This window comes from Thermobia domestica, chromosome 12 (assembly GCF_964235325.1).
Source record: "Thermobia domestica chromosome 12, izTheDome1.hap1.1, whole genome shotgun sequence".
Taxonomy (NCBI): domain Eukaryota; kingdom Metazoa; phylum Arthropoda; class Insecta; order Zygentoma; family Lepismatidae; genus Thermobia; species Thermobia domestica.
Genome location: NC_137465.1, coordinates 8027269 through 8047564, shown reverse-complemented (window position 1 = coordinate 8047564; position 20296 = coordinate 8027269). Strand labels below are relative to the sequence as shown.

The 20296-nt window shown below is 35.1% G+C and overlaps 1 protein-coding gene across 1 annotated transcript in view; it reads left to right on the top strand.

Moving 5' to 3' along the window:
* The window catches only part of LOC145667142 (uncharacterized), a 629144-nt gene that overhangs the window by 556389 nt on the left and 52459 nt on the right, over positions 1–20296 (top strand). The window contains exon 9 of the mRNA XM_081734883.1: positions 5881–5984. Within this exon, the coding sequence (XP_081591009.1) occupies positions 5881–5984 (104 nt within the window). The remainder of the gene's footprint in view (positions 1–5880; positions 5985–20296) is intronic.

Here is a 20296-nt window from a genome sequence, read left to right as displayed (position 1 = left end):
ATATTATTCGCAACTCCAGTCACGAAATAAAATCACTTTCTTTCTTTCGGTTTCCTACGTTTTGATGGTTTTCTTAAAAATTAGACGTACAAGTTCATTCAACTACCTGATGTAATTCTCTCTCTCTCTGGGAGCCTTTTGTAAACTTTTATGACGTGTTCAACATCGCAGAAGACTGTATAATATATTGCTAATTGATAGGCTAAGACCCAAATTAGTTTATCTCGAACTTCTATCTGAATAGAAATCAAAGTCTCACAGCCAATATGTTTTTGGAAACTACCATATTTCAGTATTGGGAAGAAATATTCCTGAATACACGAAATATTTACAGATGACAAATATTTCAAAACACAATAACTACAGTAATAAGTTATCAGTATTTCGGTCATACACTAAGGTATTAGACCTTATCATTCCATAATTCCTGTGACTATGAACTCCCTAAACAGGAGTGGATGAGTCTGGTACATTTGTATCTAATACGTGCAGGACTTCGAGAGTTTTCACTCCTTCAGTATCACAATCAGTGTCGTAACTTGTTGAGGCAAATCCCGGTCAAGGTCCCCGCCATTCAAAGGGGGTCCAATTCAAGATAAAACATTCTTATTCTATACGATATGGTACGAATATAAATGTATTAACTTACCATAAAATAGTTTACTACCTACAAAAATCATAAATGAAACGAAAATGTGACATTGGACCCATTTCAGTAACATGGCTCTTATAAGAGTCTCCAGATATAATATACAGGGTGTATCAAAACAACACCGACAACGTTTTGCAGGTGATCCCTGACACCAAGAAAAGACAAAAAGTATAGAACAACCTGGGTGCATAAATGCTTCCTTTCGGATGTATAGGCTGCCGGAAACATGAACTTAAAAGGTCCTTAGCTCCAAAACCATGGGACTACAGTAATCGGGTCAAGACTTCACTTAAAAACTAATACATGTGTTATCCAAAAAATACATGTTTTAGAATCCTAAGGTACTCACTCAACAGTTTTTATAGAGACAGTTTGGCTACGGGCATATAATTTGAAGTACTCACCCTATAAAAATTATTGCGGAAGTGCGGCGGGATTCTGAAGCATGGCTATTTAAATAGAGCATATGTTAGTTCCCAAGGAAAGTCTTGGCCCGACTACGGTAGATCCCATAATTTTGGAACTATAGATCTTTAGAGTTCTTTATTTCATGTTTTCGGTAGCCTATAACTCTGAAAGGAAGCATTTATGCAGCCAGGTTTGTCTATACTTTTGTCTTATCTTGGTGTCAGGAATCACCTCCAAACGTTATCGGTGTTGTTTTGAAACACCCTGTATATTTTTTAAAGCTTGAAGTAGTGTCAGATATTGTCGTTTCAATGTAACTAACTTATAATGCACGGAATGGACTTACCATACCATTTCCAGAAAAACAAAATAATTTAACACGGTGCTGCTGCTCCATCGTCAAAATAAAATATATTTGAGTAAGACGAAGCATACACATACTTTGCACAGACTTTACTTAAAAAAAAAAAAAAAAAAAAAAAAACAAGTAGAGCTTCTAGAAGTAATACAAGTATTTATTAAGATTTTAAGTTTGTCAAATATGGAACCTACAAAAACTTGAAATAAAAATTTGTTATGTTCCAAAAAATAACCGGGGTACTACATGTCACAATAGAACGTTAGTATATGAACTACATTATTTTATTAATTCATGTGTATTCATAGGGGGGGGGGCAAATCTTTTATTTAGGAGGTCCAAGTAATGCTTGCCCCTCGAGGGAAAGTTACAAGTTACGGCGCTGATCACAATCGATCCTTTTCTGATTTTCAATTTTACTTACTTACTATTTATATATGTATTACATTTTGCACCGTGTTTGTTTTATTGAGAGCAAATATTCATATCACACAGTTGGAAATTTACATACTTAGCTAAATGTTTACTTTCAATTTGTGGTAGTTTGGACTGTGTGAAATATGTAGCGTTGTCTCTCCAGTAATCTAATTAATGGACCTGTAGTTTTTCCTTATTACCTAGTTTGTTATAACGAAATATTATGTTTACCTATGCATGTTTTAATAGAAAATATTATATAGAGAGTACATTACTGTATTAGTAGAAGTTATTTAATATTTAACAAAGGAGAATATTAAAGTTTGTGTACTGTTTTGTGTGTTTTAGTAATGTGCTTTGTACCTAGGGTTAAAATGACTGGTATAACTTGACAATTCATCTATGTATTATCATTGTTATATCATTATTTATGCCAGTGAAGAAGATGTCACTAGCTTTTGAAAACATTCAAATTTCTATTTATTTAAGCTTATTCTAATTTTATATTGTAACATTTAACAGAAACTAGAATTAGGGGTATTGATTATCTCGCGAATTTATATTCTTTGATAAATGAGTTTCTTGTAAAAGGGTTGTTCTTTTTCTTCAAAATATTGTTGAAGTGCATACAAGAATCAAAATCTTACTTTGCACTCTCAATTGCTGCTCGTGTTTAAGATATTATTACACACAATATTTCAATCCTCTTTGCAATCATCTTCAATGCAGGCGGCTAGCATCACATGTGCATTTGAAGATGATTGCAGAAAGAATTGAAACGTAGTATAGAATAATGTTTTGAACACAAGCGGTAATGGGGAATGCAAGGTAAGATTTTGTGTTCTTAACTATAAACTTACGAGCACAATGTAGTAACTATTCATACAAGAAATTATTACAAGCAACAGCAGCAGCATTTTAAAATATAAAACGGGACATTTCGCGTTCCGTTTTTGATATTTTCAAGACATTGGACATTTTTCTAAGAAGATGGGCAATCCTATTAGAAACAGGAGGTTTTGGTGAAAATAATTCATATCAAACTTACAACTATGTATGTTTTAGTTTCCGTAATCAATACCGAAATATTTTTTATAACCTGTTATTTGATTTCGAGTACCATTTTGCAGATGAAGTTACCAAAAGAGTAAAGTATGCAATAGAGTACATTTCGATCAATAAAGCTATTAAAATTATGTTGTATTTATGCAAATGTCTCAATATTTTGTTAAAAAATAATTGTTCTTTGTGTTTGTTCTCTCTTATGTTCATGATGAACATCACTGGTGGGAACGAAACATCGAATATTATAATATTTAAGTAGTTTGTATATCCACCGTTCTTAATTTTTTAATGTGTCTTGAACTTATAGCTATTATCTACATATGGTTAATCACTAAATTAAAACAAAAGACGCGAGGACATTTATATCCGAGTATTTTTTGTGTCTCGCATTTAAGAGAAAAGTCTCTTCGTTTCGTGAATATAGCAATGCATCCTTTTAACCGAAATTTCTATAATCTATACCAGTGATTATCAACCTTTTCTTGACTGAGCACACACTTTACTAAAGTCCAGGGTATCGTGAGTCACTTGTTTGATATGTTTATTACAAATAATAATAATAATAGTAATAATAATACTATCTACACTGACCATTACTGCTACCGCTGAAGTTGTTGACTGGTACAGTCTGTCTCGATTTTAACGAATCATTAAATTCTTCATGATTTTTAAATTCTAAACTTTCGCGACACATCTGAGGGGAGTGCGTGACACATCAGGGTATTACGATACATCCACTGATCTATTCGGTTATCGTAGATTATTCTCATAGAAAACACAAGTAAAGAAGAATGACTTGAACAAGTTGTAACTTGTATGATTCAAGATAAGTATACTGTAATCTGTGTTTCTTCCTTATGATATCAAGTTCTGCTGTAAAATTGTTAGGTCTCGCGTCCATTTTGTCGTGTTTACCAACGCGGAAGTGCTTTGCTAGTTTCTAGTCATTCATGTCACTTTGCGATGCTGTTAATGACGAGTTCGTCAAAAGATTGTCAGATGTTATGAATTACGATACGATAGCATATCCAGAAAGAAAGTATGTTATGGAAAAACGCCATAAGAGGAGTCTGAAACATCTTTTAATTTTATATATTAGTTATTCGAAACTATTTACTTGATGGTACTCATAAGTTACTCGAAAAATATAGAGGGCTGCGGTGGGTCAGTGGTAAAGCGTTCACCTCTAGTGCATGGTATTCTTGGTTCGATTCCAGCTTGTGCCAAGTGAACTTTGTGATGGACAAACACCGTGTGGGTGTGTTTTCTCGGGGTTCTCCCGTTTCCTCCCACTTTCTTCATTCCACCATTTAATTCATTTCTCATCATCACCGTCTCCTTTAGCCTAGCCGGCATAACCATGGGAAGTTACACTGAAATATATTGAATATTCCTATGAATTCAGCAACAACCAAGTAGATATTCTTAAAAGAAACAGAATTTGATACTGCACAGTATATGGCGGAAGTTAATAAAACACAAGTGGAGTAATTTAGTGCATACTATTGAGTATAATATATACAAACAACCAATGAGTTGAACAATAAAGTAAAGTACTGAACAGTATAATAGTAGTAAACAAAATAACAGCAGTATAATAAAGTAAAAATGATGCTTACTATAACGAAATAAACAATCAGTAAGGCGTGTAATTGAGTACAGCTACACAGGTTAACGTACTTGATGACCAAAAGCTGTGCCATAAAGTGAAAATACTGCACAGTAAAATGAAAGTAAACAAATTACTTTAGAGGCTTAATCACTGCAAAATTAAAGTACTGCTAATTTTATAGTAATTATGTGATATCTTCAAATAGGTAAAAGATTTTCGAAATGTGGAACAAGAGCGCGCTAGACAATATTATTTTGCATGAGGTACCGTTGTCACGAGTCACCTAGTAGCTTTCCGTTTGCAGCCATTTAGAAACGCGAAAATAAATGCCGAATTTCTAAAGGGCTGGAAATTGAAAGCAGATAAGTGAGTCGTGATAACGGTATTACCTATAAAATAATATTGTCTTATTTGAAGATATCACATAAATAGTGTAAAATTAGCGGTATTTTAATTTCGCAGTGATAGCTCCTCTTAAATGAAACAATAAATAAACGAAACAAAATACGTTGTACATCATTATTTAAACTATTTTTGGGAGGCGGAGGGGGGAACAATGTAAATTATTTCCTTAATTAAAAGAGTATAGCATAACATAGCACAATAAAGGTCAAGCAAGAGTCACGTATACTGAGAATGAATGCTAGCTCTTTCATATATATAAACTGACTGAATTCTGAGTTATGAATTCGGTTTGAATCAAGTATTAAGTTAATTCACTAACTAGCAAAGCTTTCTTCCCAAGTAATACTAAACCTTAAATATGTCTTAAGAGAAACAAAAATTACCTTTTTTTGTAATAATGTTGATATCGAATCTTACATCTTGTCTCAAACCAATCCGTCGTCATGTGTTTGGCCTTGTATTATAAAGAGACATCATAAATATTCTATATTCACGTGGAAGTGTTTTCACTTGCACACTGTACTTAATACTTTGAGCTTCGAACACAATGTAAGTGCCAGAAAAATAAGTTTACAGTGAAAACAAGAAGGCAGAAAATTAAAACCGGAAACAAGTGAAACAAAAAACAAAGCCAGCAATGTAATTAATTTATTAAAACACAAATTAGCTACAAACCAAGGAATATGGAGACGTAACGTAAGAGAAAAACTTATTGGTCAATTTTACCATTTGCCACTATTTGGACCAGATTTACAATAATCGGACAAGAAAGGAAATCATATTAGCAATATCTTATTTATCTTCAAATTCTGGCTCTTAGCATGTATATTTCTGAGCAGTGCTAGCTTCTGTAGAAATAAGTACTCTTAAGTAATAGGTAATGAAAAAACGTACTTTTTAAAAATAAGTTTCCATATGGTTCTTGTGATTTCTATGTTCCTATTAATTTTATATTCTTTTCAGCCCGGATACATGGTACGGCGGGAACTACCAAAACTATGCTGACGACGAAGGCATATACAACAACAGCGGAAGTTACTATTCAGGAAACAGTCGAAGGAACAAAGGTATCAAACATGGGTTCTACGTCTTTTACACCTATAAACATAACCATATGTTTTCCCTGTTCTAGAAATTAATATTCAATTTTATTATCATGATAATTTGTGAGGATGTTAGTACAAAGTGTTAAAATAGATTTGTTTCAATTTTCTAATTAAGATTGTACATGGTACCTTATGTAGCCAAGGATTGCTACGAGTGTACCACGCAAGGCTTTGCGTATCGTAGTCGCTAACACTCTCGAGTGGTCCCGGGTTTTATTCTGGATTGACACTCCGTCAGAAATACAGTGAACCACTTTTTAAATAATAGTTGTATTCAGTTTGTAATAAACAAAATAGTTTTAACATATAGTTATTAAAATTAAATAATAATGCTATTTAAAAAGTAGTTCACTGAATACCAAGACAACATGACACGTAATGAAATGTAGTTGAGTCCCTTTCTCTAGCTGGCAACAGTGTAATATCTATGGATGGCAACACTGAAAATCCTTTAGGTTCATATTTTCTGTTGTAGTATAATATTACCTATGATTGTGGTAAGTTGCATTTCATTATCTTCTTTTACTTACGAAAAACAAACAAAAGAAAAATGGTAAACTTTGTATTATTTTTAGTAAGTCAGGCTCTTAATAAATTACGTCCTCCAGTTCAGTTCAGTCATATCCAAACTCTTTGCAACTATCTTCCATATATTTCCTGTACCGTGGGAGAGGGGATAATGCGCTCACCTCTGGCGCGTGGGGTTCCTGGTTCAAATATGCTCCCACCAAGTGGGCTTTGTAAGTGGACAAACACTGTTTGCATGAGTTTTTCGTGCATCTTCCGTTTCCTCCCACTTTCACCATTCCAACATTATCACCCATCTCATCATTAGCGTCTCCCTTAGTTTTGTTGCATACGCGTGGAACGTTAAACTAAGAAGATTGTCGAATCGGAATCATTTTGATATTTTCTGTGATTTTTGAAAACGTAATATTAAAAGTTAGGATTAAAATACATACAACAATATACACATCATGCTACTTAAATGTTTTACGTACAATAGCGCGTAAATAAATAACCTGGTGCAAAACAATAAACATTATGATTTATTATTGGCAACAAGCTTTTTTGTGACTAGGCGCTAATATCCTGTCAAAGGGTTACGCCCTCTCTTAGGTAACAAGTGTAGGAATACTAGATGTGAGGGATTTTGAGAGAATCTCAGACTTCAACGTTGTTAGAAGAATTATCAAAATAACGACCTTCTCGGACCTTAACATCAAGTAGGATACGTGATGAAGCAATTACGTGATCTAAATTAACGGTAAGTCTGAACATAGAGAATGAGATGGACAACGTACTCACTATTGCAATAGAAATTACATTTTATCAAACACTGTAAACCAATACCGTGCCGTGTGGGGAAGCGGGGCGACGGGCCCGAGCGCCGAAGTAAGGGGCCGCAAAATTCGAGAGGAAAAAAGAAAAGATGGAAGGAAAATGGAGAGAAAAGGAATAAAAAGTGCTTAAAATCAAGGAAACGCAGGATATATTTTTGAAAATTTCCTTACGCTTCGCGCCAACCATGGTTGCGCTTTGCGACTGGTCTGGTGACCTCACTCATATGTACTGTGGCGCCGTCGTATGCTCTGGCCCCAGGCGCTGATTTTCCACGGCACGGCACTACTGTATACAACAATTTATCGTGACGTATGTGATTTTGTACAGCTCGATGTGATATATCAATTTATGTAATGTCTCATCTTGCATAATTTTATTGTTAAATAAACGCTATAGTGTTTAAGTCATGATTCTGAGCATTTTTCATTAGCTGAGCTGGGGTATACTATCGTCTTCCTAATGTTATAATGGAATGTTTGATAAGGGCACCCTTTAGCATCAATTTCATCCTAGATGGCGCAGTTATCACGAGACTTTAGTTTTTAGGTTTATTAAAAACAGTTATATGTTAGTAATATTGTAAAATATTGCAGACTTTGTAACTCTTTTTAATACTTCCACTTGCCTGCACCAGAAGCACACTCACAGAAGTCCACACGGTCCGGATTTAATCCAATCTTCAGCAACGCAAAAGATGTTTGTTTACTTTCTTAATAAAATCATGGTTGCGATAGTCGAGGAGTAATAGATGTGGCGTTTTTTGATAAGATTTTGAGCGACATCTGTTCTTTGACTTGTTTCATTAAAGCAGTTTAGTTTAATTACTTTCTCTCAGAAAATAGGTAAAAACACTTTAAAATTACTTGTCGTGTCGGATATAGAAAGAACAGCACTAGTTAAATAATACATAGATATGAGGAGCATTTTTTCCAAAACTCGATAGAGCACAAAACATCTTCTTTTTACGACAATTGTATTTTTGTTCTTATTGTACATAACCTCTAACGAGTTCTGACAAAACGCTCATGATTTAGTGTTCTATACACATGGCATATTTCGATATCTGTCAATTTTGATTCGCAGCTCGATTGGTAACACAAGAAGCATACCAGAAAAATTCATACCTTCATTTCTTAAAATTTTCTCTATCGAGTTTTAAAAAAACGGTCCTCATATGCTGTCTAGTACTGTTTTACAACCCAAAACTTTGGATCCTTCCAAGAAAAATTTCTGGTTCGTATCTGTAATAAGTACTCTGATAGGAATATAAAAATTTGCCAAGTATCTATTTTGCGCAAAGGCTATTGTGCAATTAAACACGCAGCCTCCAAATACGCAGTATACAGGAGGACAAAATTGTAATTACATAATCCCATAGTTTCGTGAAAAAATAACTACCAGAAATTAGGTAACTTCTATCTTACGACTCTAGAATATCTAGAAGACATTGTGAACCATTATGTTATTAAAAAGCAACACAAGATGGGGTAGGAAATTCTTCAGAATTAAAATTTGCAAGTATATTTTTAGGCTTTAAATTTGAAACAAATTTTTACCCAAAAATGCTATTATAAGTTTTCTAGACATATGTCCATTAAAATATTTATTAATGTTCTAATAATAATAAATAACTTACCAAAATTAGTAAGTCCAGGGAATGAGTACGCTTTCCTAATATAAATAGACAGACACTGATGGAGAACTTCAATATAACAGATCTCCGAGTGCATGTGGACGTACATTGTAGTAAGACAACTGTATAACTGGTACGTGGACGTCGCTGTCAGAATCTGATGGGAGATAATTGGAGGTTGTGTAATTGGAAATTGTTTTATATGTACGATTAGGACCATAGGTCCTGTGAACACAATATTTTACATTGCAGTTAAAATTGGATGGTAAGACATGTATAGGCCCAAGGTAGAGTCGATTACAACTCTGCCACACTTGAAACGTGCTGCCGTTCGAGGTGCAAGTACCGTACCCAGATATCTAAACAGGGGCGGATTAAGGTTTCTTGCGCCCCTAGGCACTCTGGCATAAGAAGCCTTTTCCCAACATACACCTACGCACTTCTCATCAAACATCAGCCACAAATCATGTTTAATGTAAATGCATGTACCAGTATACAAAAACTCCGTTCATCACATTATATAAAACAAACATTTATGACGCTTTGAATCTTAGTGGTTATAGCCTACACCTTTACATGTCATAATATGGACTTTAACATTCTCTTTTTAAATTTAAACATCAACAGTTACTGGAAACAGTACGATATTTGTTACAAAGTAAAACACTTCTTCATGGCCTTAGCGTCTGCAAGTATGGTTCGCTTTGAGTACACATTTTACTAACATTGTAAGAGCTGAAATTTTTTGTTGTGCATTCTGGATCGTAAATGATTCTTAACGCGTTTCTTTATATGTATGTTTATTTTAGTTTTTTAATGAAAATATACTATGTAAATTGCATACCTTTCTCAAAACAGAAAAGAACACAATATAAAGCAATCAATATCAAAGATATGGAGTCACCATATACGGAAATCAAGAAAAGGAATAAACTTACAGTTGTTTTCAAAACCAATTTTCTAGTACAAAAATTTTGAAACCTGATGATTTTACCATCAAAGCCAGTGCCGTGCCCTGGAAAATCAGCGCCCGAGGCGAGAGTGAGGTCAAGAGACCAGCCGCGAAGGGTCACATGGTTGGCGCGAAGCGTAAGAAAATTTTAAAAAATAAACCCTGCTTTTCCTTGATTTTAAGCACTTTTTATTACTTTTTGCTTTCCATTTTATATACGAGATATGTACACATGCATTTTCCTAACATGAGTAACATTATAGGACCACTTCCTAAAGCAAGAAGAGGATTTAAGTACATTTTAGTAATGTTCCAAGTATTTTTTCCTCTCTTTTTTCTTTCCTTCTCTTTTCTTTTTTCCTCCAATTTTGCGCCCTCTTACTTTGGCGTCCGGGACCGTCGTTCCGCTCACCTTTCCCACGGCACAGCATTGGTCAAAGCTGCAGCATTGACCGTCTGAGTTATACTTGCATTAGGTTTCCATATTTTCTATTTACATATATAAACGTGGGAATTTGATACAAATTACTTTTATGATAGTTTTCATATATTTTTCTCTCACTTGGCCTTTCTTTAGGAAATCTGCCTTTGATATGATACCACTGTAACAATATATACATATTAGGCCTGTGTGTTTCAAATTACACAAACATATTGATATCAATTTCAGTGTTAACATTAAAGTATTCCTTTCATCCATTGATGTGTAACACACACAGTAACTACATGAGTACTGACAATGGCTATTTATACCAAGTAGAAAATTGCGTATTAAGTCTACATAGAGAAAAATCCGTTCTCCGGACAGCGGTATATTGTACAAATATACGTTATCCTCTTGCTTACTATAGTAATCAGTACGGAGCATACGTTATCCGTATGCTACATAGGCACTGCCCTTGCATGCTACATCATGACGTTGCAGGATGTCTGACATCTAACAGTTTTTCGTTTATCACATGCATATACTTATGTTACCTTCGTCAGCTATATGTTATATACGTCCATTTGTATGTGAGATCCTGACCGCCTATATTGTTTCATACGGAAAGTATTATAAAACATGGGTTTCCAGTTACACGTCTGCTGTACGTTAAGTCTAAAAACTACAGGAATTACGCATGTAACCTATCTTTTTAAGTACGCCACCTACATATTTTTCTCAGTGTATATTTAACACTGCACTGGGCTTCGCCAACCGTATGTATCAAGTGAAAGAAATCAAATCTAACCTAACCAAAAGTAATTATTGTATATTTGAAAAGGTGATGGGGCTTAACGGAATAAATACCGTTTGTTCACAAAGGCGGATGAACTAGCCCCCACCCCCCAGTTTTTTGAGTGAAAAAAATAGAAACTATTACTTATATTTTTTTGAAAGTTTAAAGTGAACTCATGATACACCTATCATAGTCGAGTTCTGTCCTCTCCAGTTTTTACGTTTTAGATCCATCTCTGTTTGTTCAGTTTCTTGAGACTGAATAATGAATGGTGGGTAATTTTTAATATTAGATTGGTACCTGCCAAAAACGAGCATTCTGATAACATGAGAGTTGCGTGGAAAATATCTCAAACTTTTTAATGTATCTTATATTCATTAATAGTAGATGGCTCCCCAAATTTTGTAACATTTTTGTCTTTATGTTATTCAGAAAAATAAAATAAAAAACAAATCTCAAATTTAACAGAACAAATTCTCAATGATATTTCTTACAAGATGTTATTCCCTACTTTTAAGTCTATTAAGATAGAAATAAACTAGTGCTGGATATTTTGTCTCCTACAGTCCAGTATTTGATATTAAGTTTCTTAAAGCTAGAGACCTGATTTACGAAATAACGTCAAATATATGTTTTCTTTATATGAGTTATTACTGTGCATGGTACGATCCTGACTAGTTTTATCTTTTATATCACCTTCATAAACCTATTGATTTGTATGGGGAATTATTTTTCTATTTATCTTTGAAATGAATTGAAATGGCTATGGTTTGATTTTACTCGTTTCCAGCCCAAAAATGTAGGGGGGCCCGGCTGAAGTTAGGGGGGGGGGGCGATCCAACCATATGATAGTTCATCACCATATTATAGTTCTTTTGCAAGCCTACTGTAAAAATTTTAAGGGGCCAGCAAAAATTTAGGGGGGCCCGGCCCCCTAGACCCTCCTGGATACGGGCCTGCTCACTTCTCTCAGTCTAGTTAAATAATAAATATGCATTCTATTCAAAACGTAATACAGTGCACACCCGCTCTGCGAATACGTCCCAATAACGGCCAAGGTATAAAGTATTCTTAAGGGACATAAACTTCCTTTTTACAGACAATCTGACACATATACGGACAGACTTCTTTTTCTCCAACTTCTTCATAACAGACAGAAATTATAGTTTGATCATGTTTTACACAGAAAAATACTTTCTGCATCTAAAATATCTCGGATACGGTACAGTAGATAAAAAATCCCTTTTCTAAAATGTCTTTGTCGTAAATCAGTGACCCATTGAATCACCACACACACGCACACACACACACACACACACACACACACACAACAGTTCCAAGTTGAACTTGAATTGAGTCTCACCTCTGTCCATAATAAATAAGTTTGTCCTGGGGATACTAGGAACCTTCTGTGAGTAAAAATAATCGTTGAGAATCAGCCGTATAGACAAAAATTCTGTCTTTCTTTCCCCCGACAAATTTACTCTTCTTTCTCGTGGGGCTTGTATCTTCCCCTGTTACTTCGAAGATAAAGTATCAAAATACTATTTGTCCTCTTATACTGTTTAGGAAATCCCTCGGTAATTCAAGCACTGACCACATTATTTCGATATTAGCCTATGTTCACATTTATAACCAGTAATATACAAATGACTGCATATTTCATACAATTATTGCATGAGCTGTGAGCAATGCTCGTAGTTTTCCTTAAGAAACTTTCCCTCGACTGACACAAAATTTTCCCTTTTGTATCAAATTTTTCCTAGTTTGTTGCGTGTCCAATTCCCAGTGGCATATTTAGGATTTTGTTTTGGGGTGGCGGCTTTGCTAACTTTCGGGGCTTTGCCTGAAAATGTGAAAATTCTGCAAGATATTTCATATACTTTACTATAGTAAAATTTCAGGGGGCTTAAGCCCGGAAGCCCCCCTAAATACGCCACTGCCAATTCCTATGATAGAATTTAGTGATAAGATTAGGATCTAGTTTACCTATATTAAAGGAAGCGTTAACAATATTTGTTTTTTCATTTGCCTTTTGTTTGTATTTTTTTTTTTTTTTACTTTTCCTTCACTTTTTTTAACAAAAGAAATACACACAAATATACCGATCCAACAATGGGTATAAATTATGGTACTTTGAACACGCACACAAATACACACATACGAGTATTGCCATTATATTGGTTTATTTCTGAAGAACAAGGAAAAATGTTAGCATTGCTCAGTCAATCAGCGCGAGAATTTCCCTGAATTTTCATGTTTTATCTAAAAATTCTCTTTTTTCCCTTTTTGCTAAATTTACCTACGAAATGTCCCTCAAACTACAAACACTATAGTAGGACCAGTAAGAGAACGTCTCTGACAGCTCGCAGTGACATTGCCACTACTCGCGTGTCAAGGTTTTTTCGGTGCAACTGTAGTGGCAATTTAATTAATGGTATAAGACAGAGTGATCGTTTTTGGTAACACTGGTATCAAAGTAGGGGCTGCAATGTTCCACCGTATGTGGTAAGAAACGTCAGAGACCATCTCTTGTTGGCCGTGCTATAGCTGTGAGTAATCTAAATTTGTGTAACATCTCTATAACGGACACCTCTCTTTTACGGGTAAATAATTATGAAACATATGAGATATGATGAAACATGTTCCATCGCTGTTCGCTATTCAGTGGTTTTACTGTATAATACATTTGTCAGGGGGTAAAAGTGCGGGGGGATGCCGTTCTCTCACCTCCAAAAAATATGTACGGCGTCCCACCAGTTTCTAAGAAATTACAATGGGCAAAGATAGGCAAGGGGACGGCGTGACTTCATGCCGCTACCTACCGTCTGCCTACCTTTTCAGATCCATTATTCGGCGAGATTTTTCAATTTCTGAGCGTGTGATCAATGTCCAGGCCAACCACTTAAACTAGTTCCTTGAAATTTAGACATTGCATAGTAATTTGATATTAATCTATATTACAATATAACTAACGTGAAAATTACTGTATAGTTCGTACAATTACTGTATGAAGTGTGAGTAATTTAAATTACTATGTAATCTCTCAGTAACCGACACTTTTCTTTTACGGACACCTGTCCTCTAATCCGAGATTTCTCTGTATTACTTAAACTAAATTTCATCAATAAATATTAAGGTTATACAGAAAATTGCTAATTTTTACGAAATAACGAACCTTTATATAGATTTAAAGAATAAATTAGTAGCATCAACTAAACCAAAAACATTCATTGATTTCAAAGAAAGCAGACAAGTACGAGGGTCGTCCAGAAACTGGAGAACGATTTACTATATCTCAACAAACAGTATCAAAACAAAACTTCATTTACAACTATATTAAACGCAACACTAATTTTCTACATTGAAGCTATTTTTATTGAAGCAATTATAACGTTTTCAATACGGATGTTATGCTCATCTGCCGCTAATGATTGAAACCATTAAGTTACTGCCAGAAACTAAAGAATGATTGCATGTATGCTACTACACCGCACGCAGACCATCCACCATGGCGACTGGCTCTCATTCACCCACCTGTCTCACTTTGAGCTGTCTCGTTCTTGTGAAGTGATGTTCATTTAACTGGCCATTGTTCGAAGTTATGGTTTGCTTAACAGAAATATTAATGTTTCAAGTAGGAACTTTTTAACCATCTTCTTACAGTCCTGACTTGGCCCCTAGTGACTTTCACTTTTTCCCAAAAATAAAGGAGTTTCTCGCAGGAACACAAAGTTTTAAAGAACCAGTAAGTTCATTGTTTAAGTCATTAGCGACAATCATGCGCCACCTCGGCGCATCGATCAAACCTATCACATCGGCACTGGAAAATTTGTCTCGTTGTGATAAATACGTCAACAACAATGGCAACTATGTAGAAAAGTTGTGATAGGTTTAGTATTGTTGGGAATGAAGTTTTGTTTTGATCTCTTTCGTTTTTGTTGAGATATACTCAATTGTTCTTTACTTTCTGGCCAACTCTCGTATTTTACCATATAAATCAATGGGCTAAAATATATAAAGAAAAAATAAAATAAAATGTGCAGGTATTCCGCACCGTTAATGTTTCAGAGTTAAAGTTGCTCGTTTTGAGAAAACAATATCTTACAGTCTCGTACGCAGAATTTCATCAAAGGGGGTTCAAAGGTTCAATCTCATATCGTTTCAGGATCCGCATGATTTTTTATGTATATGTATAGTATAAATGTTTATTTTTACCTAACATCTTGCTCCTCAAGATAGGGCATAAAACCTCAAACCACCTTAGGTACACCACTGTTACTGTTGGATGTAATCAAATTTAAGTTCGTATTTAAATACAGAGGTCGCTGATATTTGAAAATGAAATGAAATCTTTGAGTTTTACGTCCCACGGTTATGCCGGTTATGCTAAAGGAGACGGTGATGATGAGTAATGAATGAAATGGTGGAATGGGGAAAGTGGGAGGAAACGGGAGAACCCCGAGGAAACCCACGCACACGGTGTTTGTCCACCACAAAGCTCACTTCGCGGGGGCTGGGCACTGATATTTGATTACGAGTATTCTCGTAAATATGAGAGCATATAAAACGAACTCACCATATTGAAATTCTTGACAAAACCTGCTTTATGCACAGAGTAATTCTGCTAGAATGTAATTTTGTACACTTATCTTGCTAGAATGTAATTTTGTACACTTATCTTGCTGGACTTCACGTAATATAGTATGTAATGCAATACAGATTACATTATATGAAACACATGTATACCCGACCTTACAAATTAACACACTGGTCGACTTACACATGCAGAAACCATAAAACTATCGAAATCCGTGACATATTGTCCATTTTAACATAAATGTACAAAACTAATCAAAAACAATAATTTTCCTCATTCTCTGTTGCTCAGCTACAAACAACAAAGCAGAAACTCAGTATTATTAACAATAAAATTTGTGGGCAGTAATTTGTTTCATGTAGACTGAATTTGAAATACGAGTATCTCTTTTTACTTTAAACTTTACTTCTTAAGTATAACTGTATTCAGCGGCGAACTACACTTTCTTTTCGACTGGCAGCTTTACTGAGTTCCCACGCTGAGGTTAGTTTAGGTTAAAATAGATCATTGTTGTTATCATTGGAGACTTTAACCGGTACGTTTGTCTTAAAGGGTTTAACTTGCACATTGTCAAAGGATGCATGGTGAAAGTAAAATGTAACGTGTGAGGTATATACTTATATTCAGAAATTTCATGTCACATCAGTTGGGAAAACCTGGCCTAAGTAGGATTAACGTATTTTGAAATACCAAAATGCCAATTCAGAATAAATAATTTTGTTATTATTTTTATAATCCTACTTTATTGTTTAGGATGTACTGCAATCCCTTATCTAGATGTGTAACCCGACTGGGGTTCGATTCTCATGTTCGGGCTGTTATTTTTATATTTAAAGCGGACTTAGTGGTTAGAACGAACAAGCGCTTCACTCTGTAGGTGGTAGTGGTTAGGATAAAAGTCATACAAATTTCCAAATCGAATCATGAACCAATATAAACTCAGGCTGAGGTTGCACTCGCTTGTACCCACCGTCCTCGGCACGCCCATTTATATTTACAGAGTGCTCACAAATACCTGTACATAATACCAACAATTCCTGAAGTGATTCATCCAAGAGACGCTGAAACGATAACAGAAAACAAAACAAATACATAAGATTTTATTTGATTAAAAATAATTCAAATGTTAAATTACTTACGTATACCCTTTTTCAATAAATTTCTGTCGATAAATCTCTTTTGTATGTTTTCAAAACCTTTTAGCCCATTTAGAATTTCAATAAAACATAAAAAATGACGAGGAATAAATTTTAAAATGAAATGGTAGCTTTTTCCCGCGTGTTTTAAGCTTGGTGACACACGACCATCTAGCACATGTTGATTCACTTAGTACCACTCCACTACACAACACTAACAGGGGATTTAAAGGAGGGGGAACTTAGAGTAATTCTAATGAAAGTTTCCTGGCTCTATCTTGGTTATTGTGGCTCACCTCTTCCCATGATGAAATTTCTGACAAAATCACTTAATATTAAATAAATTGATGGCGCAGCAGATGGAATTGTTCTTGCAAATAACTCATACTGTCTTACCATAATTATCGACGAGCTTGATTGCGAAGATTAAATTTTCTTCTAGATGAAATACGTACATTCCTAGTTTTTACGGCGTGCATTTAAGTAACTTTGAGTAATCTGCATTGTTTTAACATATGTTCAATAACCTCATTAAAATTTCACGTTGAAACAACTGTATTAACCATTGTTCACATTTGCATAATTAATTCTACAATACTTCGAGCGATGATTCCTTAAATTAGAGATTTTCTTAACACGCAATGCACCTCTTGGTTCATCCACTTAACCATGGCGTTGGAATGCTCATCTTCGCGCGTAGAGCACAAAGCGTCTGTCTTCCTACGCCTAGTACTGACTACGCTTATTATTGAAAAACACTCTTTGATAGGTAATATGCACATTGACGAGTTTTATTCTTATTCGCCATTAAAATAACATAACCAAAGTACTGAAAATAGTAGGAATAAACATCGATTACGCAGGAATTGACTGGACTATTTTTTTAAAGATTACAGCCACTTCACAGCTCATTCTCGCAAATAATGCAAGTCACCACTGCAAAGCTTTGGCAACACGATGTAACAGACAGGACCATTATATAAGGTTTGCGTCAACGTATAATGCATAGAGCGTTATTCCACTTCAGATGAGATTGACTGGGAATTTAAAATGGAATGGGAGTGAGGGAGGACACACGCTCATAGATGATATCCTGAAACAGCACAATAATATGAAATAGATTTCAGATTTATCCATTGGCACACACACGCAAGGGTCCACCGGGTTCTGACTCTCCTTAAAACTTTTTAACTCGATTAATATCACAGGGCTGCAAATGAAAATCATCTGAAAGTTGTTTCCATTTTGATAGGTGAATTAAATATTTCTTGAGTCGCTGATTCCGAAAATGAAATCCGTTTTTTCTCATTACCCTAGGTTTTTCCGCAAATTGACTTTGAAAATCCAAACCAATACCACAAAATTAGTATGTATATATTATATATGGGAACAGAAATACGAAGGAACTATACAGATGTCTGTACTGAAATGTAAATCTGAATGAATATAAATACATTGACTTACAAAAATATGTTCATTAAAACCCTGAATATGTAAGAAAAAGAAATACTTTTCAGTTGTTTTTCAAACGCTTTTTTCTGTAAGCTTTGATGAGTTTCTTATGATTTTTCTTCCGCCGTTTGTCTGTTTGTGCTCCAGCAATAGTCCGCCATCATGCTAACACTCCACCTACCCTGCTATCTATGCTCCATATCTCTCATATCCTAGTAAAATCTCTCATCTTGCTTCTCACTTACTTGAACAAGATTTTCTGGAATGTAATTCAGATGTCAATGCAAGACATGTATCTTAATGCTCATGTCGCACCAAAGTTCTTGAAATTTCAACAATAGTTTCTACAATGTTCTTATAATCTGGACTTCTGTAGTTACCGAGAAAATTCTGTTACACTTTTGAATACCACCCAGTCATTTCTCTCAGCTCGATTCATTGTTGCTTTAAAATTTCTGTTTTCCATAAGCTTTCGTACATCGACGCCAATAAATATGCTTTCACTTTTCATTTTTCCATAGGACAAGGATGGAAATATATTATACATAAACTTGAAACATTGTCCCTGTTTGTCAAGTGCTTTCACAAATTGTTTAATAAGTTCCAATTAAATTTCAAGATGTGGAAGTAATATTTTGTCCTAAGGAACTAAACGTTCATGTGCAATATCTGTAGATCCCGGATTCCAAAGTACTCATAATTGCCTTTCCCTTCTTACCCAATGCTCACTTCTTGCCCTACTATCCTACTCGCAAATGAAACATGGCATCTTCGTACATCCAGATTGCTATCCTAGTAAAATGCTCAAAATCTTGAAATCACACACTTCTCACCCATGTTCTTGATATTTAATTATCTTTGGAATTAATTTCATAGTTTCTTTCATTGAAATCGAATGGGCAATAGGTACAGATGGGTACTTATTTTCATTGTGTAAAAGAACACATTTTAAACTTGTTTTGTTAGAATCAACAAACAGTCTCCAGGTAATGGAAAGTACAGAAAAACTTTACTTACTAAGTAAATCCAACACATCACAACATTACACAAGATATTTTTGTACAAAGTAGGGTGAAAATTGTCTTTCTCTGTCTGTACCGGACAAATGTCGTTCCAGATGTCAAAAGGTTCCTTGTGTGAAGCCTAGAACTAAGAACTTCTGCTGACTCCTTCGACAAATTTAAGTTCGGAACCAAATCATTAAGATCATTTTGTGAAAAAGTATAGGTTGAGATGAACCACTAGGCGGTTCAAAGTTGATATCTTCTACGTCACTTTCCTGGCCTGGTGAACTAGAATCACTAACACACTGTAGCAGTGATGAAGGTTTTGGGATAGGAATGTCTGGACCGGCTCAGTGGTAGAGCGTTCACCTCCCTGGTTCGGTCCCAGCTTGGGGTCCCTGGTTCGATCCCAGCTCGCGCCGTGTGGACTTTGCGGTTGACAAACACTGTGCTCGTGGGTTTTCTCAGGGTTCTCCCGTTTCCTCCCACTTTTTTATTCCACCATTTCCACTCATCCCTCATCATCACCGTCTCCTTTAACCTAACCGGCATAACCGTGGCACGTAAAACTTAAATATTTCATTTCATTTGTCTTTCTTTCCCTATAAAAATAATCTGTTTTTCTGAGAAAATACGTAGTAATAATTAACAATTACTTACCGTCTTTTCGGGTGTAGAATAAGAGTGGTTCAATACTGCATGGACGTATTCGAGCTCCCAGAGAAAAAAGTTGGATCCTCTGATCAAAAACTTCTATGTGCGCACCTCGATTTAATCATTTAAATATGTTAGTATGTTCACAAAGCGCTAGTCTTGTAAATATCACCTGAAAGAACCGGACGCAGAGAAACGGAACGAAAAAAGAGGAGATGCGCTAATGAAACCTAGTGCCGTGCCTTGGAAAATTAGCGCCCAGGGTGAGAGTATAAGAC